At 44.3% G+C, this 25,857-nt stretch overlaps 1 protein-coding gene and 1 pseudogene across 1 annotated transcript in view; both read right to left on the bottom strand.

The window, feature by feature from the left end:
- Positions 1-3,363: 3,363 nt before the first annotated feature.
- LOC115895323 lies at positions 3,364-3,464 on the bottom strand (annotated as a pseudogene).
- Positions 3,465-6,989: 3,525 nt separating this feature from the next.
- Positions 6,990-25,857, bottom strand: part of CLEC19A (C-type lectin domain containing 19A) — a 38,407-nt gene continuing 19,539 nt past the window's right edge. Inside the window, exons 4-6 of the mRNA XM_010367092.2 lie at positions 23,002-23,134; positions 21,262-21,361; positions 6,990-7,026 (exon numbers count right to left, since the gene is read on the bottom strand). Of these exons, the coding sequence (XP_010365394.1) occupies positions 21,282-21,361; positions 23,002-23,134 (213 nt within the window). The 3' untranslated portion in view covers positions 6,990-7,026; positions 21,262-21,281. The remainder of the gene's footprint in view (positions 7,027-21,261; positions 21,362-23,001; positions 23,135-25,857) is intronic.

Below are 25,857 nucleotides of genomic sequence, written 5' to 3'. Positions count from 1 at the left end.
CAAACTTCTAGGCTCAAGATCTTCCTGCTTCAGCCTACTGAGTAGCTGGCACTACAGGTGAGTGTCACTGCACCTGGATTACAAAAACAAGTCTTAAAACATATGACTCCTAGTCACTAAAAATGTGTTCCCTAGATCAGCAACATAGGTATCACCTGGGAACTTCTTAGAAATGCAGGCTCTCGGCCGGGCGCGGTGACTCAAGCCTGTAATCCCAGCACTTTGGGAGGCCGAGACGGGCGGATCACGAGGTCAGGAGATGGAGACCATCCTGGCTAATACGGTGAAACCCCGTCTCTACTAAAAAATACAAAAAAAACTAGCCGGGCGAGGTGGCGGGCGCCTGTAGTCCCAGCTACTCGGGAGGCTGAGGCGGGAGAATAGCCTAAACCCGGGAGGCAGAGCTTGCAGTGAGCTGAGATCCGGCCACTGCACTCCAGCCTGGGCGACAGAGCAAGACTCCATCTCAAAAAAAAAAAAAAAAAAAAAAGAAATGCAGGCTCTCAGGCCCTGCTCCAGACCTGCTGAACAAGAATCTGCATTTTCACAAGATCCCCCCTGGGTGACTCTTATGCACATAAGAGTTTGAGGAACACTGACCTAATTCATAGAATTGTTCTGAAAATCAATGACATCAGGTGTGTAAATGCCTGGCAAAGAGTTTGGTATATAATAGATACTCAAATGATGAGTCATCTCTTTCTCTGTCCCTTCCACACTCCTGTCCTAGAATGCAAAATCTCTGAAGCCAGGCGTCCTGTCTCATTTCTCTTGAGACCCTCAGTCAGATATCACAGCTGGCTCATAGTAGGTGCTTAAAAAATTTTTAAGTACTGACAATTTGGCATAGTTTAGTACAGTAATTTTTCAGGCTGCAGGTTGCAAACCATTAGTGGGTTGGGAAATAAATTTAGTGGATTTAGTGGATTTAAAAATAATTAGAGGAGGATTCTGGGAAGATGGCAGAGCAGGAAGCACCAGGAATTCATCTCCCTGCCTCAATAACAATTGCACTGGCAGAATCTATTTGATGTAACTATTTTTGGCTGGGCGCAATGGCTCACACTTGCAATGCCAGCACTTTTGGAGGCCAAGGCAGGTGAATCACTTGAGCTCACGAGTTTGAGACCGGCCTGCTTTCTCTCTCTCTCTCTCTCTCTCTCTCTCTCTCTCTCTCTCTCTATATATATATATATATATATATATATTTGATGTAACTCTTTTATAACACTGGTATCTATCTATTTGAAGGACTGCAACTTCCAAGAGAAGGCTTGGATGGTAAACTGTGGTTAATTTCAATCAATTTCAGCTGGTAGCAAGATAAGAGTTACCTATCCTCAGCATGGTGGCAGGCGACTGTGTACATGTTCCTATAGCAGCTTGCAGGGTACAAGGGAGCCAGGGTGAACAAAAGGAGCCTTGTCTTTAAAAAATTGGGGGTCTTTGTTCTGATTGTGATTGCTGCTCCTGATTATGAAAGTGGAAACACATGGTGGGTAGCCCTTGTTGCCCACCTCCCTATGCTATTGCAAGCTCTTCCCCCTCTGGCTGAAGCAACTTCCAGGGGATTTAAAGGGCCCTTTTCTTTTCATATGCTCTCCTCAACCCTGGGGGGTCCCACAAGAAAAGAGAGAGAAAGGGGCAGGGAGGTTTTTTGTTTTTTGTTTTTGTTTTTTTTTAGAAATAATGGCTGAGAATTTCCCCAAATGATAAAAGACATAAATATAAACATCCAAGAAGTTCAGTAAACTCCAATAGGATAAACTCAAAGAGACTCATACCAAAACACATTATAATAAAACTGTTGAAAGCTAAAGATAATGAAAAAAATCTTGAAAATAACAAGAGAGAAGAAACTTGTCACATATAAGGGATCCTCGATAAGATTATCAGCAGATTTCTTACTAGAAACTTTGAGGGCAAGAAGGCAGTGGACTGATATAGTCAAAGTACTGAAAAAACAAACAAACAAACAAATAAAAAACTGTGAACCAAGAATTCTGTATCTGGCAAAACTGTCCTCCCAAAGTAAAAGAGAAATTAAGACATCCCCAAATGAACAAAAATGAACTGAGGAAGTTCATTACCACTAGACCTGCCCTGCAAGAAATGCTAAAAGAAGTCCTGCAGTTTGAAATGGAAGAACACTAGACAGTAATATAAAGCTGTATGAGGAAATAAAGATCTAAGTAAAAATAAATACATGGGTAATTATAAAAGCTTGTATTATCATAACTTTGGTTTGTATTAGTGTACATTTTGTTTTCTACACTATTTAAAAGATTAATGCATAAGAAATTATTAGTTTTTGGTTTTGGATACACAATGTATAAAGATGCAACTTTGCAACGTTAATAACTAAACAGGGATGGAGACATTGCTGATAGAAGCAGAGTTTTTGTACGTTGTTGAAGTCATGCTGGTTTAAATTCAGATCGGAGTGTTAAAACATTAGGATGTTAAATGTAATCCCCATGGTAATCACAAGGAAAATAGCTGTGCAGTATACATTTATACATAAAAGGAAATGAGAAGGGAATTAAAACATGTCACTGCAAAAATATCAACTAAACACAAAAGAAGACAGGAGCACAGGAAATGAGGGACAAAAAAGCTTAAGGTGTATAGAAAGCAAATAGCAAAATGACAAAAACTGAGTCCCTCAGTAATTACTTTAAATTTAAATGAATTAAATTCTCCAATCTAAAGACAGAGATTGGCAGAATGAATTGATTGAAAAAACAACATCCAACTATATGCTGTCTACAAGATACTTTAGATCTAGGGATACAAATAGGTTGAAAGTGAAAGGATGAAAAAGTGAAAGAATGAAAAAGATATTCAATGCAAATAGTAACCAAAAGAGAGCAAAGTGGCTGTAAACGAGCCAGTCACAAAAAGGCAAATACTGTGATTCCACTTATATGAGGTACCCAGAATAGTCAAATTCATAGAGATAAAGTAGAATGCTGGTTGGATGGGGAGAAGGTTGTGGGGGGAGGGAATAGAGAGTTATTGTTTAATGAACACAGAGCTTTAGTTTTGCAAGATGAAAAAATATCTGGAGGTGTAGTGTGGTGGCTCATGCTTGTAATTTGAGGTAGGGGAATTGCCTGAGACCAGGAGTTCAAGACCAGCCTGGACAACAAAGAAAGACCTCATCTCTTTCTCTCTCTCTCTCTCTCCATATAGACATGTTTTTGTGGTGACAGCATTTGAAATTTACTCTCTTGGCAGTTTTGAAATGTACAATACTTCATTATTAATTATATTCACTTCACTGTGCAATAGAACTCAAAACAATATATACTACTCCTGTCTGAGATTTTGTACCCTTTGACAATCTTCTCAGCATTCCTCCAAGCTTAGCCATTTTTTTCTTATTATTACATTTTTTAGAGGCCATGCTAATCTTCTCTATATCATTCCAGTGTTAGTATGTGTGCTGCTGAAGTGAGCACCTTAGCCATTTTTTAAGTGTACCATTCGGGGCATGAATCACACTCACAATGTTGTGCAACCATCACCACTATCCATTTCCAGAAGTGTTTCTCTCTTTCTGCTTCTTGGTGGCTTTTTTTTTTTTTTTTTTTTTTTTCACAGAGTCTCACTTTGTCACCCAGGCTGGAGTGCAGTGGTTCGATCTCGGCTCACTACAACGTCCATCTCCCGGTTCAAGTGATTCTCCTGCCTCAGCCTCCCGAGTAGCTGGGATCACAGGCATATGCCACCATGCCCGGCTAATTTTTGTACTTTTAGTAGATACAGGGTTTCACCGTGTTGGCCAGGCTGGTCTTGAGCTCCTGACCTCAGGTGATCCTCCCGCCTTGGCCTCCCAAACTGCTGGGATTACAGGTGTGAGCCACCACTCCCGGACCATTTCCAGAGCTCTTGCATCCATCTTAACAGAAACTCTTCACTGGTTAAACACTAGCTCCCCATTCCCACCTCCCCCTAGCCCTTCTAGTCTGCTTTTGGTCTCTATGAATTTGCCTATTTTGGGTACCTCTTCTCGGTAGAATTGTGCTATATTTATCCTTTTGTGTTTGGCTTACTTCACTTCACATAATGTTTTCAAGCTTCATCTGTGTTGTAGCATGCATCAGAACTCCATTCCCTTTTATAGCTGAATAATATTCCTTATGATATTATTATTATTATCATTATTATTTGAGACAGGGTCTCACTCTGTTGTCCAGGCTGAAGTGCAGTGGTGCACTCTCAGCTCACTGCAACCTCTGCCACTTGTGTTCAAATGATTCTCCTGCCTCAGCCTCCTGAGTAGCTGGGATTACAGGTGCACACCACCACACCCAGCTAATTCTTGTATTTTTGGTAGAGACAGGGTTTTGCCAGGTTGGCCAGGCTGGTCTCAAACTCCTGACCTCGAGCGATCCACCTGCTTTGGCCTTCCAAAGTGCTGGGATTACAGGCATGAGCCACCGGCCCCAGCCTCTTAATTATTTTTAATAGAAGAAATGAAGAAAGTGTAGGCCTTGGGTTTTCCAAAGTGCTTCAACAACTGCATGGGGAAAAACAAAAGTCACTTGTGTGGAATTTTATTAGGGTAATATTATTACCTCCACTCTACAGAGAGTTGTCCGTAACCAAGTGAATGACAGACCCATCTGACAGCGAAAACTCAAGCATACACTGAGAATGATCCTATGGTTTAAGAAGAATGTGTGTTTGGATTTCTGAGCTAAGGAATCTGGGAGTCGCTAATTTGAAGATTCAGTCCTTATCCATGAAGGGCATCTGAATTTCTGGCTTATCCCTTGGAATGCAGACTGTCTGGGGGATCGAGGCCCTTTGTTTTGGGTTAAATGGAGATTGCTAGGTGGAGGTTGCTAGGTGGAGGATGCTCAGTGAAAACTGGTATATAAACTGCATGCTTTTTACAAATGGTAGTGGCCCTCCTGTCCAGCCTGCCACTCCTGGACTGCTCGGTATTTAAGTCCCCAATGAACCCTGTGTCTTATTCACTGACTCTGAGTATCTCCTTTGGCCTGGTGGACATGGTGCCAAACCTATTAGAGTCAATAGGGGTCTGGCTTGACACCAAGCTATTTCATGGCCCCAATATGCTTCCAGTTAAATGAGCTCTGCTGGAAAGAAGCTTTTTGGATTTTTTTTCTCCCCTTTTATTGTCCTAGTAATTTGGATGTGACAAATTGTGATGGATTTGTATTGTGCCAGCTTAGCGAAAATTGAACTGCATTTCTCAGAACTCACTTCCGTGCAGAGTTCCAGGTTGACATGAGCCACAGGGACATTTTGAGTAAGATTCAGAAGGTGGATGTGGGGCAGCAACCATGTTGCTTTCTGTGCTGGGGAGGCCGGAGCCTGCAGGGGGCCATGCAACTCACACACATTGTCCCTTATCTTCTGGTTCACCTGGTTGACTGGGGAAGCAGCTAGGCCCACAGTTCCTGTCCATTCTCTCCACTCCTGGCTCAGATGCATGTTAAACTGCACAAAGAAGAGCACCAGCTACTGCTGCAGGATTCTCCCATCATTGATGCTGGAGACTTGGAGGCAGTGAAAGACCTATGTGAGTTCTGGCCTGTCCTCTTAGTTCCAGCTCAGTCTCTCAGGTTCCCGTTTGTCCTTGTGATCCTCCACTTCATTTCCATCATCCTTTCCTGCCTGTCTGTCCCATGGATGTCAGGTTCTAGCACAAGACACAGAAGCAACGTCCTCGTGTGGGCTGTGCCCCCAGTTCCCACCATTGTGTAGGGCCAAATGACTATATAAACCTTTTAGGACATATATCTCCTGCTGGTGTTGCCTCTCTTGACTGAAATGCAGCCCTGACTGATGTGCAGATTCTCAGACCTGTTAGCTCAATTAATGTGTACACTCTGGTCCAGGTATAGGCAGAGGAGATGCTGTTATCCCCATTTTATTGAAGAATAGACAGAAGGTTGAGTAATGGGCTCAACTTACAGAAATGGTAAGTGTTGGAACTCCTGCAAGTACTAGGGCTTTCTGATTCCCAGCCCTGCCCTCCTTCTGCTGTGCTCTGAGGTTCTCTCTTTCCTTGATCAGTCAACAGCCCCAAAGACAAGGTTAAGGAATCCCAGCACATCCACTTCCTCCTGCAATTCTGTGTCCTACTTTGCAATGGCTGTACAGCTGTCACATTGGGAGGACAACATTGAGACAGACCTCTGGGTCCATGATGCCCTTGACGTTGCTGGGTGGGTGGAAGAATCTGAAGGGCAGTCTGAAGGGTCTCATCACCCGCGTTGGACCCTCTAAAGCCTTCTCCTTTAAGGGGGGTGGGCTTTCTGCCTGACTCTTTGCTCACCCCTTTCTATTTATTCTTCTAGCAGATGAGCTGCTACTTTGGCCAGATAACAAGTCACTGATGAGGCCATGATGACTAATGGCCAGAGTCACTCCTCATTGAAAGGCTTGTTAGTCAGGATCCTCTGGAGCAACAGAACCAACAGGATGTGCACTAAATAAATGAATAAATAAATATTTAAACATTTTTATTTTAAGGAATTGGCACACACTCAGGTAGAGGGGCTGGCAAGTCCAAAATCTGCAGGGTAGGCAGGCAGGAGACCCAGGGAAGAATTGATGCTGCAGTTCAAAGTCTGTTGGTGGAGTTCCCTTTTGCTTGGGGGAGATCAGTCTTTTTCTTAAGGTTTTGAATAGATTAGATAAGGCCCACCCACAAACCAATAGGATGTGGGATGCACACACACACAGAGAGAGAGAGAAAGAGAGAGAGAGAGAGAGAGAGAGAGAGAGAAGAGACACACTTACTATAAGGAATTGGCTCACATGATTATGGAGATTGGCAAGTCCTAAGATCTGCAGGGTGGGTGGGCAAGCTGGAGACCCAGGAAAGCCGATGGTATATTTCCTGCCTGAATATGAAGACTTGAGATCCAGGAGAGCTGCTGGTATAGTTCCAGTCTGAAGGTTGGCAGGCTTGCGTCCCAGAAAGAACTGATGTTTCAGTTTGAGTCCAAAGGCAGAAGAAAAGCTGATGTTCCAGTTCAAAGGCTGTCAAGCAAGAAGAATTCTCTCTTATTCAGGGGAGGGTCAACCTTTTTGTTCTAGTTGGGCATTCGGTTGACTGGATGAGGCCACCCTCATTAGAAAGGGCAATCTGCTTTACTGTCTACTGATTCAAATGTGAGTTTCATCTCAGAGACACACACCCTGAATGATATTTGGCCAAATATCCGGGCACCCTATGGTCCAGTCAAATTGACACATAAAATTAACCATCCTAGGAAGGTAATTGCTTTACTCAAAATCTACTGATATAAAGGTTAATCTCATGTAAAAACTACACAACAACATCCAAATGTATTTGATAAAATATCCGAATACTGTGGCCTAGCCAAACTGACAAAAAATTAACCATCACTAGAGGTCTCACCCATACATTTTCTGCTGTTTTCTCTCTAGTTTACATGGGACTGATAAGCTGAATTAGGAACTCTCTTTATTTATTTATTTAGAGATGGGGCTCTCGCTCTGTCACACAAGCTGAAGTACAAGTGGTACAGTCATAGCTCAGTGCAGCCTCAAATTCCTGGGCTCAAGTGATCTTTCTGTCTTGACCTCCTGAGTAGCTAGCCTACAGATGCATGCCACCATGCCCGGATAATTTTTTATTTTCATTTTTTGTAGAGATGGGGTCTTGCTATGTTGCCCAGGCTGGTCTTGAACTCCTAGACACAAGAGATCCGCCCACCTTGACCTCCCAAAATGCTGAGATTACGAACATGAGCCACTGCACCCAGCCAGGACCTCTGTTAGAACCCACTCATTTCTCCCTGTCCGTGTTTATGCCATGTGACTGTTTTCAAACATGGCTCCCAAATTGTTTGGCACACCTCCCATTGAGAGAGAGAGAGGGGACTATGTTCCCTTCTTTAGAATCTGGGTTCTATGACCACCTGACTAGAAGAATAAGGCAGAAGTGACTCCATGCTAGTTTCCAGGCCCAGACCTCAGGAAACTCACAGCTGTGGAATGCAGCAGCCCATGCTTATAGTCCCAGCACTTAGAGAAGCAGAGATGGGAGGATTGCTTGAGGCCAGGAGTTCAAGGCCTGCCTGGGCAACATAGTGAGACCCTGTACAAAAGAAAGAAAGAAAGAAAGAAAGAAAGAAAGAAAGAAAGAAAGAAAGAAAGAAAGAAAGAAAGAAAGAAAGAAAGAAAGAAAGAAAGAAAGAAAGAAAGAAAGAAAGAAGGAGAAAAAGAAAGAGAGAGAAAGAGAAAGAAAGAAAGAGAAAGAAAGAGAGGAAAGAAGGAAGGAAGGAAGGAAGGGAGAGAAAGAAGAGAAAGAGAGAAAGAGGAAAGAAAGAGAAAAAGAGAGACAGAAGAAAGAGAAAGAGAGAAAGAAAGAAAGAAGGAAAGAAAGAAAAAAGAAAGAGAGAGAAAGAGAGGAGAAACAAAGAAGGAAAGACAGAAAGAAAGAAAGAAAGAAAGAAAAAGAAAGAAAGAAAGAAACTGATTCCCAGCATTTACTTCCTATCTCTTGGAATCTAGCAACCATGCTGTGAGGAGGTCCAAGCAGCCTGTGGAGATGCTCCCACATAGAGAGCCCTGTACTCCTTAGCCATCACCTCCAGCCCCCACCTCACCAGCCCTGAGGTAGGTGGGTTTTTATGTTTAACTGTGGGTTACTCTGGATCTTAGGTTTATCAATACATCACAGAGTCATTGCCCACCCAGGGAGTTTCACAATTTGTTCCCAGCAGGCTGGACCCCAAAGTCCAAGTGCTAATGTTGGGATTTCATCCCATTGGAATATTTATGCCAGTTCATATTTCTCCTGTGTCTAGCCCCTGCCTTCTATCTCTTAGCCACATATTTCTAAGATGGGTTCATGAGGGTGAAGTCACCATAGGGTGCCATAGCACACCCCACCTTTGCTTCCCGTCTTTCCTATATCTTATCAATACAGAAACGTCTAAGGGGCTTGGGGATATTTTGAATTTATGAGATAGACATGTTAGAATTTGACATTTGGGAAACATAAACACATGTTCATAGAGGGATGGAGAGTCGTTATCATCTACTCAGAACCCCCAGACCAGCACTTAACAGGTACGGTTCCCAGATGCTCAGGAATTCCTGCTCTCTGAGCTCACATTTCCTAAAAGCAGAGTCTAAGACAAAGATGTATGTGACCTATTGAGGGAGGGCTCACCGGAGAAATTTGTATGGAAAGAAGAGAAGCAAGAAAGCCTGGGAATAAGTTAAGTAAGAAAGGGAAATCTACCCTCAACCTGATGCCATGGTGAGCTCTAGAGTCTAAATTATACCCCAGAGTTTATTGTGATTTGAGGCAAGAGAACAGAGCTCTTGTACCTCCACACCAGTCAGCCATTGGCCCTAGCCACCTGTTGAGGGTGGCACCATGCATCTAGGCTCACACATTTCAACCTTCAAGCCACCTTCTTTCTGCGGTCCCTCCGGTTTTCAACAGACCTGATTGTCCTCTGCTCAGTGAGAACATTCTAATTTCTTAAAAGGGCTTTCAGATCTTTAATTCAGAGAAGTCCTGGGGAGGAAGTGGCCTTCTAGATCACAAATTGTAGACCATGGAGTCTGTATTACTGATCTTTTGGTTTCAAGTGTGAAGACCAATTATCTGAAAGTTTGGAATAAAGTAAAAAGATAGCTGTGTAACTTCCAAATCAAATTAGAAAACTGTCTGCCTAAGGGTTTTCTGATTCTCTAGAGGATGTCATGTTGATTTTATTATTGATTAGCGCCCGGATTCTATAACATTAGATGTTAAGCTGTAGAAAATTGAGGTTGCAAAAGAGTTTTGTCCTGTAGGGGTGCAACTAATTTCTGTCCAGTAGAGAAGACAATAACCTCAAAGATGATTGACATGTCATTATCCTAGAACAGAGACCAGCAAACTTTTTGAGTAAGGAGACAGATAATATATATTTTAGGCTTTGTGGGCCATATCACCTCTGTTGCCATCAACTCTGCCATTACAATGTGAAAGCAACCACAGAAAACACATAAATGAATGAGTGTGGCTGTATTCCAGTAAGACTTTATTTATGAACACAGGAACTGGTATTTCATATTATTTTCTTTCCTTTTTTATCTTTTTCTTTTTTTTGACAACAAGGTCTCACTTTGTCACCCAGGCGGAGTGCGGTGGTACAATCACAACTCACTGAAGCCCCTACCTTTTTGTAGAGGGCTCAAACTATCCTTCCAGCTCAGCTTCCAAATAGCTGGAACTCCAGGGCCATGCCACCATGCTCGGCTAATTTTTTTTTTTTTTCTGTAGAGACATGTTTTTGCTATGTTGCCCAGGCTGATCTTGAACTCCTGGGCTCAAAGTGCCGGGATTACAGGCATAGCCACTACACCTGGCACCGTATCATTTTCATGTGCTGCAAAATACTGGTCTTTTGTCAACCGTTTAAAAAAATTCTTAGTTCATGGGCCATACAAAAGCAGATGGTGGATTAGCCTAAAGGTTTTATTGTTCTGTAGACGACTAACCAGTTTTGTATTTAATTCAGACATTCATTCCACCTTTCTTGGTCCCACTAAATGTATGTGCATGGGTGTGTGTGTAAATGTGTGCAGCGTGTGCATTGGTTTTCCTTTCTCTGAACCAGTTTACCCTCCTGCTGGTTCCTTCATTAATGGGTTAAATAAGTCTTTGATACATGTTCACCATGTATTTGTATGACAGTTATTTTTTAACCTTCTGACAATTATACTTGGATGCACATCACAGAAATCCTTGTGAGCTAGCTTCTCCGTTCACTTCTCTCCCAAATTCCAGTTCTTTTTGAATATGCAGTTTGGCCGCCTCTTTTGTTCCCTTGGCTCTTCTCCTCGCATTAAGTGCAGTATCAAGATGTTTTCCTAAATAAACGCAGTTCTGTCCTCAGGAGAAATTCTGGTGCCTACCATTTTTCTCCTACCATTCTATTATTACTAGAATAAATTTCATAGATTCCTGGACCAGGCCTGGTGGCTCACGCCTATAATCCCAACACTTTGGGAGGCCAAGGCGAGCGAATAATTTGAGGTCAGGAGTTTGCGACCAACCTGGCCAACATGGTGAAACCGTCTCTACTGAAAAAAAAAGATACAAAAATTAGCCAGGCGTAGTGGTGGTCACCTGTAATCCCAGCTACTTGGGAGACTGAGGCAGGAGAATCATTGGAACCTGGGAGGTGGAGGTCGCAGTGAGCTGAGATCGTGCCACTGCACTCCAGCCTGGGCGAAAGGGCGAGACTCTGTCTCAAAACAACAACAACAAAAAGATTCTTAGACTCCTAAAAACCATTTTTTTTAGGGCTGGATATGGTGGCTTATGCCTGTAATCCTGGCATACAGGATTTTGAGAGGCCAAAGCAGGAGAATCACTTGAGACTGAGAGTTCGAGACTAGACTGGGCAACACAAGAGACCTTGTCTCAAGAAAAAGAAAGAAAGAAAGAGAGAAAGAGAGAAAAGGAGAAAGGAAGGGAGGAAGGGAGGAAAGACAGAAAGAAGGAAAGTAAAGAAAGAAAGGAGGGAGGGAGGAAGGAAGGAAAGAGAGAGTGAGAGAGAGAGAGAGCAAGAAAGAAAGAAAAAATTGGATGTGGTGGTGCATGCCTATAGTCCCAGTTACTTGGGAGACTGAGGTTGGAGGACTGCTTGAGCCCAGGAAGTCGAGGCTGCAATGAGTTATGATAATGCCACTGCACTCCAGCCTGGGTGCCAGAGTGAGATCCTGTCTCAACTAAAAACAAACTAACAAAACCCAAAAACTATTTTAGGAGTCCAAGAATCAGGAGAATGCTGGTACATCTACTCCAAAGTAAAAGACAAATTATCATGTCTTGTAATCTTATTGGAATACAGCTAAAGTGTAGTTGTAACCCAATAAGGCTTTATTTACAGACATTTGAACTGGTATTTCAGATTTTTTTTCTTTTTTCTTTCTTCCTTTTTTTTTTTTTTTTTTTTTTTTTTTTTGAGACAACAAGATCTCACTTTGTCACCCAGGCTGGAGTGCAATGGGCACAATCACAACCCATTGTACCCTCCACCCCCTTGTCCAGGGCTCAAGATATCCTTGCACCTCAGTCTCCAAGTAGCTGGGACTACAGAGCCACACCACCATGCTTGGTTAATTTTTGTTATTATTAGTTTTTTTGTAGAAACAGGGTTTTGGCAAAGAAAGAAGCACAATGACTGGCAGGCCTCTCTGGGTGCTGGAGGCAGCAAATTCTACACCTAGGGATGCTGCTCCAGCACATCTTCCAGGAAGCATGAAGGGTTGTCAGCTTATAGCGGAGCCCAGAGCAGGAAAGGACTCTCCCAGCAGGACCGGGTTGTAGTGCAACCTTTTTTGCAACACCTTCCTCGTGAGACAGCCCATAGAGGGTGAGGGTGCGGGCCAATGGCCGGGGCTGGCAGTGGTCTGGCCCGCATGGATGAAAGGTAATGAGTTAATAACACTGGTGGTAGATGAGGCACAGCAAGGCTTGTCAAGGAGGTACCAGCTCACATCAAGCTGCCAAGGCCTACGTGGAAGAGTGTGGGGTATATGGAGTCTCTGAGGGCTCCTGCAGGGCTTCTCCCTATCTCTTCCTGGCATCCATGCTTATAGCGCAGCTGGAGACTCGCCCTTGCGGATCTATGGTGTTATTAATGCAGACCAATGCACCCCAGAAGGGTTGGCTTTGACAGGCCCATGTGACTGGTGGATTCCTTCTGTTGTAAAGCAAATAGTGATGACTCCGGTGGGTGCGGGGTAAAGTATAGGTTTCTGTGGAGGCGGAGTTCACTGAACGTCTGGTTATTGTTCGGTTCTAGAGGGGGTGGGGCAGGCATTAATTAAATGGTCCCTAGGCTGTGGGAGGTGGGCATTTCCCAGCTCAGGAGCACGTGGAAAAATTGGCATCCTCTCCCTACCACGTCCAGAAGATGGCCAAAATGCCATGGGAAAAATTGCTCATCTTCAGTAACAACCAAAGTATCATCAATTAAAACCAGAACTGGCAATGAATGTTATTATTTTTGTCATCTTTGCCTAGATTAGGGTGTACATTGGCATCGCTTCTTGAAAGCGTTTTGGCAATAATTATGCTAGACATGTCCATGTTTTGTCCCAATCCACTGCAGCTGGTCCTGGGTTTGTGGCCAAGTCAAACCTAGCCCTAAAGGTTATAAGAGAGAATTGGATTGAAATATGTTTCATTTTAAAAATAGCTCGGTATTTTTAGCTGCACAAGTAATACAAGAATATATGATCATCGTTAAAAAAAAATCAAGCATTACAGACAAATCTAAAATTCTACTTTGGGGCCATTTCCCCCAATCCCTGAAGTCCTCTCTGCTATCAGTTTCATGTGTATCTTTCCAGGCCTTTAAATCTCTATTTACAGACACATGCATTTACAGAAATATAGAGTGTAATTCTGTGGGAGTTTATGAACATAAACGACATAATGTTCCCTATTATAGTCAGACTATGATGCAAGTGTGATGCCCTGTGAGGGAGAGGGTGGAGACATCCTGGATCATCCTGCAGTCTAAGGCAAGTCCAGCAGGCCTACTGGGGCCTCCTTCAGCCAAGTTCACCACCAAAGGAATCTTGTGTCTCCCAGGAATATTTCTGCCTTACTACTCCATGTCGCTCAGTCATTATCTGGGAATGCAAATGAAGTGATGAATTTCAAACACAAAACCTGGGGCCCTCAGTCAATCATGCCCCTGGTAGTAGGAGGTCTGCATGGTGCATTCTCATGGCCACCACAGTATACGTGGCCGGAAAACGGTTCACTACTGTGGTCAGTAGTGGTTATCTCTGGCTGGTGGGATTGTAGAAGACACACACACACACACACACACACACACACACACACAGCCCTCCCTTTTTTTGTAGTCCACATGCATTTTTAAAAATCAGGTTTATTGAGGTATAATTGTATATTTTAAAAACCAAGTGTTGAGGGCATATACAATTTGATGAGTTTGGACACATCCATATACCCATGATGCCATTACCACAATCAAGGTGATAAACATATTCATTACCTCCAAATGCCACCTGCATTATTTTTATAATAAAAAATAATTCTAGTTTTAAAATGTGCATACATTTTGAACTACCAATGCCACTTCTAGGAATATATCCCGGAGAATATAACTGAATTTGTGTACAGAGATGCCTATCACTGTGTTATTTGTAACAGTGAAACATTAGATGCGATCTAAATAGCTAACAATACAAGAATAGTTAAATACTTCGATGCATCCACACAATGTGGTCCTATGCTTTGTTTACAATGGTTGTATAGGTGACGTATATTTATAGTCATGATCACCTGCCTATCCATCTATTTTCCCTAAGGGAGAGACTATTATCTATCCATATATGACTATCCAAGGACTATCATATAGATATGATATATAGACAGATACATTGCTACCATATCCTATAGACTATTATCTACCTATCACCTATCTCTAACAATATCTATCATCTTCATTTATCCATCCATCATTTATCTATCATTTACTATTAATCTGTCACCTATCATCTATTTTCTCTCTCCTCCCCTCCCTTCTCCCCCTCCCTTCTCCTCCCTTCTCTCCTTTCCCTCCTCCCCTCCTCCCCTCTCCGCTTCCCCTCCTCCTTTTCCCCCTTCCCCCCAACCCTTCCTCCTTCCTTCCCCTTCTCCTCCCCGCTCCCCTCACCTTCTCCTCCTTCCTCTCCCTTCTTCTCCTTCTCTTCTTCCTCTCCTCTCCTCCTCCCCCTCCACCCATCCCCTCCTCCTTCTTCTCCCTTCTTCCCCTCCTCCTCCTTCTTCCCCTCTCCTCGTCCCTCTCTCTCTCTCTGTCTGGGATTGTTCTCAGGCTTGGTTGCCTAGCTTGCCTGCCCCCAGCGGCCCAGAAGCCACAATCTAGGAAAGGCTGTGAGTCCTGTGGGCTGTCAGAGACTGGCACAGTGGCACCCAGATATGACAGAAGACAAAAATGCCTGACGCGGATGCAGCGCATATTACCCTGAATCAAGAAAAGGTGAATCTCCTTGAAGACCTTCTGTTTAAGGAGGCAGGGAGATGCGTAACATGATTTAGAAATATTTCCATCCAAAACGTAAAAATAGAGATATTTGTAATGCTCAAGGAATAAATTTTAGTTTTCTGAAAAAGTCACCTATGCAGAGCTCCTCATGTCCCAAAGCTGCCAGATAAATCACAGTCAGGGCTGGAAGGGACTGTGTCTCCATTTTACAGAGGAAACCAAAACTCAGAGAGGTTAAGCCACTTCCATGAGCTCACACAATAAGTGTCAGTGGTGGCATCTGAATCCATGTCTTTCTTATTCCGGATGTGGTAACATGGAGATGCACCACCCAGATCCCCCTTCAAGGATGGTGGTAGTGTTTTTCCTGTTCAGCTTGACACTTCTAGACCACCCTGTACGTAAGTCACAATAAAGGCTATGCTTCCTTCACTGGCTCTGGGTCTCTTCTTTGGCCTTTCGGACATGGTGCCACCCCTGTTGGAGTCATTAGGGGTCTAGCACAACACAAGCTCAGAACTCAGATTGCTGAACTTCAAAGGCAGTTAACCTTCTAATTAAGGCAATTCGTAATGCCAGCCCAAGACCGAGATTGGCACCCCTGACACATGGTGAAGCAGAGGCACCCTGGCTCTCCTTGAGATTTGCAATGAGTCGCAGAGCTGCCCAGAAGAGCCCAGCATAGGTCATCCAAATCCCAGCTGACCCACAGAGATGCATGTGTTATAATAAACAATGGTTGTTTTCAGCCACTGAGTTTTGGGGTGGCTTGTTCTATGGCACTTTTGTAGCGCTTGCCAACCAATACAGTAAGAATAATACCTAACTTACATAGCTCTATGTGCAGGCATTGTTCAAAGCCTCCACATATATTATTTCATTGAATTCTGACCTTGATGAGTTATGTACTTACTGTCTTCATTTTACAGATAGGGCAGCTGAGGCACAGAGCAGCAACTCTAACTTCTCTGCTTCTTCTCGTGGAGCCAGGGAGAGCCACTAACGTCCTTTTCTGAACCATCCAGGCTCATGTGTCCATCCTTTTCTTTCCAGGCCCACTTGCCACTGCCTCTTTCCCCTCTCTGCTTTGGGAAATTACAAGAAGCTTCCTAACTTGAGGTCTCAGTAGGCATCAGAATCTGTTCATGAATGCCCCTAAGAGGGATCAGAATATGATATCCCAAAATATGCCACTTTGGCCTCAGGACTGTTTTGAGTTAAAGACAATCAAGAAATGCCAGGCTAGGTGCAGTGGCTCGCACCTGTAATCCCAGCACTCTGTGAGGCCAAGGCGAGAGAATCCCTTGAGGCTGGAAGTTTGATAACAGCCTGGGCAACATAGTGAGACTTCATCTCTACAAAAAATAAAAATAAATGGCAAACAAAAGAAGAGCTCTCTGTCCTCTCCCTATTGCTGTCACAGGTGATTGGCAACTATCTGGGGCCAGTGGTGCAGGGGTAAGAAGAATTTACCAAGACAATTGTAGGTAAAGAAAGGCAGATTTATTAGAGAAACTATGAAAGTATTAGGCTGGGCGCGGTGGCTCAAGCCTGTAATCCCAGCACTTTGGGAGGCCGAGACGGGCGGATCACGAGGTCAGGAGATCAAGACCATCCTGGCTAACATGGTGAAAACCCTGTCTCTGCTAAAAATACAAAAAACTAGCTGGGCGACCTGGCGGGCGCCTGTAGTCCCAGCTACTCGGGAGGCTGAGGCAGGAGAATGGCGTGAACCCGGGAGGCGGAGCTTGCAGTGAGCTGAGATCCGGCCACTGCACTCCAGCCTGGGCGACAGAGCGAGACTCCGTCTCAAAAAAAAAAAAAAAAAAAAAAAAAAGAAAGTATGTTGCAAGGTTGCAACGGGCAGCACAGCAGAGAAGGGGCTGTCTGCAAGGAAACGAAGGCTTGCTGGGGATGCTATAGAATGGTGCTTATGCTGAAGAGTGCTACGTGCAGCACTGATAATGCCAGGGTTGCAGTGAGCTAACTTGCCGGTGTCTGGTGAGTGCTGGGTGCAGGAAGATTGTGAGCTTTTTTGTGCAGGAAAGCTGTGTCCTGGACCATGAGGAAAGGCAGACTTATAGTTCATCAGCTTTCTCTTTTTGCTTTCCCTTGGTCCTACCAGCCTGACTTCTTTTCCCTAATTAGGACTCCACATTTGCCTAAAAGCAGAGCATAAATTTCCCTTTGTAAATGTAACATAAATTTCCATTTGTAAAGGTGGTCCCCTCTCCTGTACCAGGAAGAGGTGAATGACCCTGGAGATCACTTGAGTCTACATAACAAACCTTATTAAACAATCTTAATCTACCATCCATTTCCTAGTCACCTTCCCACAATTTGCTGCCTCTAGAAAGCCAACCCTCTTTCCCTTTGTCTGGTCACTTCTCCACGACTTACCCCCTTTGTTAAAATGGTAGATAAGCCCCCAAGTCTAACCACCTCTTTAGGTTTTCACTTCTTTTCTATGAAGTCCCTCTCCATGTAAAAACATCTATACAACTCTTATGCCTTTTCTTCTGTTAATCTGTCTTTTGACAGTTTGATTCACAGGCCTCCAGAAAGGAACATAAGAGGATAGAGGAAGTTTTCCTCCTTACACTGCTAAATTCTGAGGGACAAATGCATAAAGCATCCTTTTTTTTTTTTTTTTTTTTTTTTTTTGAGACGGAGTTTCGCTCTGTCGCCCAGGCTGGAGTACAGTGGCCAGATCTCAGCTCACTGCAAGGTCCGCTCCCTGGGTTTACGCCATTCTCCTGCCTCAGCCTCCCGAGTAGCTGGGACTACAGGCGCCCGCCACCTCGCCCGGCTAGTTTTTTGCATTTTTTAGTAGAGACGGGGTTTCACTGGGTTAGCCAGGATGGTCTCGATCTCCTGACCTTGTGATCCGCCCTTCTTGGCCTCCCAAAGTGCTGGGATTACAGGCTTGAGCCACCGCGCCCGGCCAAAGCATCCTTTTTTAAAAAAAAAAAAAATGAGATAGGATCTCACTCTGTCACCCGGGATAGAATGCAGTGGCATGATCACAGCTCACTACAGCCTAGACCTCCTGGGGTAAAGCAATCCTCCCACCTCAGCCTCTAGAGTAGCTGGGACTACAGGTGTATGCCATCACACCTGGCTAATTTTTATTTTCTGTTTAGAGGTGGGGTCTCACTATGTCGCTTAGAATGACCTCGTACTCTTGGGTTCAAGTGATCCTCCTGTGTTGGCCTCCCAAAGTATTGGGATTACAGGCATGAGCCACCATGTCTGGGTGCATTAGGCATTCTTGAGAAGTCTCTGACCCAGTTCCTCTCCAGTGTAGTACTGGGGAGGGCAGAATTTTTAACAGCATAGCCTGCGTTTTGCTGGGGAGTGAGAAGCCAGTGCATCTTTCTTACAGGCACCCCAATCTGTATGAGCAATTTCTTAAAGCTCTGCTCACTTGACACCATAGATGGAGAGAAAGCAACCCCTCCTACTTTCATAGGAAGAAAAGGTAAAAACCCTTTTCACTGTGGGCGCTGTGTTCCCCACAAGGCCAAGGATCCCACTGTTTGTCTTTCTCTACTCATGTGGTTGATTATGGTAAGGCCAGGTCTGCAAACCATTACATAAGCTCTAAGGGTAGTCGAATGGTCTCATGTGTTCATTGTTCTCTTCAGAATGAGAGGTAATTAGTACCTGTTGCTTTCAGCTGTAGGTCCCAGGACCAATTCTGAAGCAATAGGAAAGTCCCATTTTAACATCCTTTTCAGAAGAATATTCCTGCAAAAATCTGAGAAGCCGCACAATTTACCAAATGCCAACTGATTTGTTTTGTGTGTGTATTTTAATCTCTCTGTGCTTCCTTTTCGGTCCTGGAGGGCCCAGATTTTTAGGTTCTCCGCAACCTCAGTCCATACCAAAGCAGAAACAAGGCTCACAGAATTGGAAGTGGAACTGAGGCCTCCTGCCTCTCTGTTCAGTGTTCTTTCTGCTAATAAATATCTGTTGTTTTTCCTGACTGGCATGCATTCTTTCTTCTGGTAACATTTTTAAAAATTGAGATAAAATTCATGTAATGGGCCAGGCATAGTGGCTCACACCTGTAGTCCTAGCACTTTGGGAGGCTGAGGCAGGCAGATCACTTGAGCTCAGGAGTTTGACACCAGCTTGGGCAACATGGGGAAGCCCTGTCTCTACAAAAAAAATACAAAAACCTAGTTGGGAGAGGTGGTGTGCTCTTGTAGTCCCAGCTACTTGGGAGGCCGAGGCAGGAGGATCACTTGAGTTGAGAGGTCGAGGCTGCAGTGACAGGTGATTGCATCACTGCACTCTAGACAGGGCAACAGAGTGAGACCCTGTCTCCAAAAAATAAAATAAAATAATTCATATAATGTAAAATTTATCATTTTAACTATTATTTAAAAATGTACAGTTCAGTGGCTTCTTGTACATTTACAATATTGTGCAATCATTACCACTGTCTAATTGCAGAGAATTTTTGTCACCCCACAAAGAAATCCCATACCTATTAGCACTCACTTTCTATGCCCCCTCCGCACATCCCCTGGCAACCACTAATCCACTTTCTGTCTCTACAGAGTTGCCTATTCTGGATATTTCATATATATGGAATCATACAACATGTGGTCTTTTGTGATTGGCAGCATAATGTTTTTCAGGTTCATTCAGGTTGTACTATCTATGGTTACTTCCCTCCTTTTCATGCTTGAATAATATTCCACCCTATGAATAGACCACATTTGTTTAGTCATTCATCTGTTGGTAAACACTTGGGTTGTCTTCATTTTTTTTTTGTTTTTATCAACAATGCTGCTGTGATCATATTTTTTGGTTTTTGTTTTTTGAGACAGGGTCTTGCTCTGTCACCCAGGCTGGAGTGCAGTTGCACAATCATGGTTCATTGCAGCCTGGATATGCCAGGTTCAAGTGATTTCCCATCTTAGCCTCCCAAACAGCTGGGACTACAGATGTGCCTTACCATGCTTGGCTAATTAAAAAAAAAAAATTCTTATGGAGATGGGGTCTTACTATGCTGCCCAGGCTGGTCTTCAACTCCTGGGCTTAAGTGATGCTCCCTCCTCAGCCTCCCAAAGTGCTGGGATTACAGGCATGAGCCACTACGCCCGGCTGACCACTTATATTTAAATACCTGTTTCCAATTCTGTCAGGTCTAGATCTAGGAGTGGAATTGCTGGATCAGATGGAATTCTATGTTTAACTTTTTGAGGAACTGACAAACTTTTCTGCAGTGGCTTCACTATTTTACATTCCCACCAGCAATTTATGAGTTTGGTAATATTTTTGTTTTCCTTTGAAGAACCAGCCTCATCTTTGAGCCCATGTGGTGGTGGGAATATTTAAGATATATTCTTGGCTGGGCACAGTGGCTCATGCCTGTAATCCCAACACTTTGGGAGGCAGAGGTGGGTGGATCCTTTGTGCCCAGGAGTTTGAAACCAGCTTTGACGACATGATGAAACCTCGTCTCTATTTAAAAAAAAATACAAAAGTTAGCCAGATGTGATGGCACGCGCCTATAGCGCCCTGTAGTCCCAGCTACTCCAGGGACTGGAGGTGGGAAGATCACCTGAGCCCGGGAGGTTGAGGCTGCAGTGAGCTGTGATTGCATCACTGCACTTCAGCCTGGGCAACTGAGTGAGACCCTGTCTCAAAAAAAAAAAAAAAAAAAAAAGTCTCTTAGCAGATTTCAGGAATACAATACATTATTATTAACTATAGTCACCACGCTGTACAGTAAGTCTCCCAAACTTATTAATCTTGTTTCCAAAAGTTTGTATCCTTTGACCAACACCCCCTCCTACTTTCCCCCACTCCCAGCCCCTCTGATGATGTGACTCCCACCCCATTTTTTCCAAAGATGTGCAGCTAAGCAGGAGCTAGTCACTTAGCATATGCCAAAGTGCTTGCTTCAGGGTGGGCATGTGACCTGAGCCAGGCCAGTGAGATTCAGCTCGGAATCAGAACAACCCCTGGATTTTTGTTACTTGGGTCAATTAAAAAAAAAAAAAAAACTTAAAAAAATTAATTAAGCCAATTTGAGCTGGCTTTCCCGTCACTTGGCCAAGTGACCACCCTGTATAATGAAGATCTGCTTGTTTAAAATCTCTGTCCAAGAGATTAACCTCCCATGTTTGTTTTACATGTATTCAATGTCAGTTCTACACTGGGTACAGCTACAAGGTGATACTGGAGTTGAACTCACACCAGTAGGACGAGACAGGATCAATGAATGGTCAGAGATGGGATTTTGCAGACAAAGGGGAACTTCCGGCTGCAGGTATTATCATTCCATGATCTCAGAGCTGTGAGGGAAAGAAGCAGAGAATCTGGATGAAAATCCATCCGCCAAGATAAAAGTAATCCCACCACTCCTCTGAAGTAAAAGCCCTCTCCAGTAGGCCTCGTGTCTACACTGGCAGCCCTTTCTTGCTGATACTTGACAAGCCTGGTGTCCAGCCTTACTCTTGCATAAAGCTGATCCTGGCTTGTCACCTTGGATGGGAGGACGAACTTCAGCCAGAGGCTTGGCCCAGCTCTGGCTACCAGGCTCCAGGAGGGCTCCCAGGAAAATAAGCTGTTCTCTACCTCCCTCCCCTAATTAGGAAAAGAAAAAAGAGCAAAGAGGGAATAACAATTAAGCGTCTGGGTCTGGAGTTCTGTAGATCTAGGTTTGAAACCCAGCTCTACTACTTAGCTTGCTGTGTGACCTTGAACAAGTTGCTGAACTTCTCTGAGCCTCATTTTCCTCATCAGCAAAATGGGAATATTGTTTCTATTAAGATTGGTGTGAAAGTGATGATTCATGATGATGCTGGTGATTGCTAATACTGAATACTGAGCATGGCAGCTATTCTATGAACACTATCTTCTTTTTTTATTCACATTAACCTGTGAGTTAAGTATCATTAGCCACATTTTGAAGACGAAGAATCTGAGGAACCAAGAGGTTAAGGCATTCTCTTTGGGCTACACATTAAGGGTGGAGCGGGGGTTCACACAAGGGCAGCCAACCCCCAAGTCTATGCTCTTGCCACAGTGCTATATCAACTGTGCCTCCTTTAATCTACACAGCAGTCCTGTAGGTAGGACAAATTATTATTATTTTTTTTTCGAGACGGAATCTCGCTGTGTCGCCCGGGCTGGAGTGCAGTGGCCGGATCTCAACTCACTGCAAGCTCCGCCTCCCGGGTTTACACCATTCTCCTGCCTCAGCCTCCCGAGTAGCTGGGACTACAGGCGCCGCCACCTCGCCCGGCTAGTTTTTTTGTATTTTTTTAGTGGAGACGGGGTTTCACCGTGTTAGCCAGGATGGTCTCGATCTCCTGACCTCGTGATCCGCCCGTCTCAGCCTCCCAAAGTGCTGGGATTACAGGCTTGAGCCACCGCGCCTGGCCCCGGTAGGACAAATTATTAAGCCTATTTTATAGAAGAAGAAAAAATCTCAGAGAGGATAAGTAATTCTCTGCAAGGACACAGAGCTAGGAAGCAACGAGGCCAGAATTTGAATCCAGGTCTATACTCTTGTCACTACGTACACCTTCATGCCACCCCAGGTGTGGCTTGCTTCTAATATTCAGTAGCATAAGCCTGGGGAAGAGGCTTGCACTTTGGTGTGTTGGTGAGCTGACATGGAAGCACCACCCCTTGACTACTCTCTATGCAAGTCTTTTTTCCCCCCATGCTTCTATTTATAATGTCTTTTCATCCAACTTGGGTCTAGGTGTCAACCAAACCCCATTTAATGTTGTTTAAAGCATATCCACTGTGGAGAATGGCCATGCCCCCAACACCCTGGTGACCTCAACTGGTCTCCAAGGTGCTGAACAATTTGCCAGTCTCAGGCCATCAGGTGCTCCTCCTCCCTCAAGGCGCTTCTCTGCCCTCCCCACCTGTGATGCCTCCCAGGCACCCCTGCAAGAGCCTTGGTCTCAGGGGTACCCACCACTGGTAGGCCTGTACCATATCTGCACGCAGTCCTCTTCTTCTGGGTCCGCGTGGACACCATCATCTGGCTGGCTGCCATCCCAGTAGCTGTAGTCATACGATGAACCATCAGTCCATTCGAACTGCCCTTCCTGGGAGGGTTAGACACAGAGAGTCAAAGAAGCAAGCCAAGGAGAAGAAGATCAGGCATTTGAGCCAGCCAGCTCCAGCTCAGACATCTCAGCAACTCAACTTTTAACACCTCTGCACAGATGTCCTCACTGAGGCTACTGCTATCTGATACTACTGCTACCAATCTGATACTACTGCTACCAATCTGATACTACTGCTACCGATCTGATACTACTGCTACCGATCTGATACTACTGCTACCAATCTGATACTACTGCTATTACTACTACTATTACTAGCTGCCATTTGTTGAGGGCTTATTATGTGCCATGCCAGGCACTTTACTCATTTTATCCTCACCATTCTGAAAAGCAGGCATCATCAGCCCCATTTTACAGATAGGAAAACTGAGACTCAGATCGGTCTATCCAAATTCATACAGCAAATAAAGTATTAGTGCTGGGAATCAAACCCAGGTCTATCTGAGTCAAGTACCCAAGACCCCTAACTACTACACTTTGCCAGTGGGTGGGAGTCACTCTCCATCTGTCTTCTTTTTGTCGAAATAGCCTGTGTTTTTCTTGCCTGAGGTGGAACTGCTCTGTCCAATTGCAAGAAAAGTCCTGTTGGAAATTTGATTGGTGTTGCAATAAACGTGCAAATTAACTGTGGAAAGAACTACGTCTTTGCAACTTGTCCAGGAACAAGAGCCCTTTCTCCATTTATTTAAGTTTTAAGGAAAGTATCCCCAAAGCACTGATGATTACAGAGCTCACGTCATGTAATGGGAACAGCATGCTACTTCTGAGAGAGAGACGAGAGCTTGTGGTCCTATGTCCACCCGCTGTCTAGCTCTGCAACCTGGGCAAGTTACTTAACCTCTCTGAGCCCCAGTTTCCACATGTGGGCATGTATGGTGGAATTAATATGTCCTTTAGAGAGTTGTTGTGAGGGTTGAACAAATTAAAGCATGTGAAGTACAATGCCTGACACATGGTGCCTAGCTCTGAAAAGAAGAAAAAAAGCAATTTTCCTGTATTTTTTGTTATTATTGTTATTAGGTCTTTTAATAAAAGTTTCTTTAACTCTCATTTAATGTAGTTATAATCCAATTTTAGAATTGCTATTATAAATGGACATTTTAGTGTTTTTTAAAATTATAACTTCTCTATGTGTTCCGGCCAGTTGAAGTCTATTGATTTAAAACATCACCAGACATGGTGGCTTATGCCTGTAATCTCAGGACTTGGTGAGGCTGAGGTGGGAGGATTACTTGGAGCCAGAAGTTGGAGACAATCCTGGGCAACATAGCGGGACCCTGTCTCTACCAAAAATTAAAACAAAAAATCCAGGTGTGGTGGTTCCTGCCTGTAGTACTAGCTACTCTGGAGCCTAGGTTGGGCGGATTGCTTTAGCCCAGGAGTTCAAGGTTGTGGTGAGCTGTGATCGCACCACTGCTCTCCAGCCTCAGCAATAGAGCAAGACCCTTTCTCAAGAAAAAAGACAGGAGTGCGGTGACTCACTCCTGTAATCTCAGCACTTTGGGAGGCCGAGGCAGGCAGATCACAAGGTCAGAAGATCGAGACCATCCTGGCTAACATAGTGAAACCCCGTCTCTACTAAAAATACAAAAAATTAGCCAGGCTTGGTGGCAGGCGCCTGTAGTTCCAGCTACTCGGGAGGCTGAGGCAGGAGAATGGCGTGAACACAGGAGGTGGAGCTTGCAGTGAGCCGAGATTGTGCCACTGCACTCCAGCTGGGCAACAGAGCGAGACTCCATCTCAAGAAAACAAAAAATGTTAGGCCTGACCACACTGTTACTTCTGCTACTTTAACAGCAATTTTCATCATCCTTAATGAGTTCTTTTAGTATGCTAAGCACCACGGTAAGCTCTTTACATACATTAGCTCACTTGTTTTTCTTTTCACAAGGCACTGTTATTTTCATCCCCATTTTACAGACACAAAAACTGAGGCTCAGAGAGGTTTTTTTTTTTTTTTTTTAATTTGCATAAAGTCACCTACCAGCCAGTAAGTGGCAGAACATGAACTGGCACTGGAACCTTATTCTCTATAGTGCCCTGAGCAAGGCAAGAAGCATGCATGCAAAATACAGACTCAGTATGCAGTTTGCCCAGGAAAAGTTTGAGGACAAAAATCTCCAGGTGGAGTTTGCTATGACATTGCACAGATCTGGTTCAAGCTACTCTCTTCAGCCTTATTATACACCCACCCCTACCCCACTCTGTGCCCTAACCACAATGGTCTTCCTTAGTTAACTTGCTTGAATGTGCCACGACCTCCCCTTCCTTAGGATGTTGACCCATGCTGTTCCCTTTACCTGGAATATACTATCTCTGGCTAACTCCTATTTACCCATTAGACACTAACTTAAATATCTCTTACCCAGGAAGGCTGTGGCAGCCACAGAAGTACATTGCCCAGATCACCTTCAGGAGGACCAGCAGAAAGCAGAGTTGATGGACAGCTGCAGCTCTCCTTCCACCTTGGATTCACTGCCTTGTTTGTGATAAGGACATGCCTCTGCCTCTTTGGAGCTACCATTGCATTCACAGTGAGACAATGCTTCCTCCAGGCTGTTCCCAGTGAGTGACTCAGCATGTCATGGGTAATGGTGCTGGCGCATTCCTGCCCAGCGCAGGATGTCTTGGGCATCTTTGCTTGGGGACTCCCCACTGGCCTAGCCAAGACTTTCTCAGCACTGTGCTGTGATCTGAGGCTC

The sequence above is a fragment of the Rhinopithecus roxellana genome, chromosome 20 (genome assembly GCF_007565055.1).
Source record: "Rhinopithecus roxellana isolate Shanxi Qingling chromosome 20, ASM756505v1, whole genome shotgun sequence".
Taxonomy (NCBI): Eukaryota; Metazoa; Chordata; class Mammalia; order Primates; family Cercopithecidae; genus Rhinopithecus; species Rhinopithecus roxellana.
Note: the sequence above shows the minus strand (reverse complement) of the source record. Positions and strands in the feature narration are given on the sequence as shown.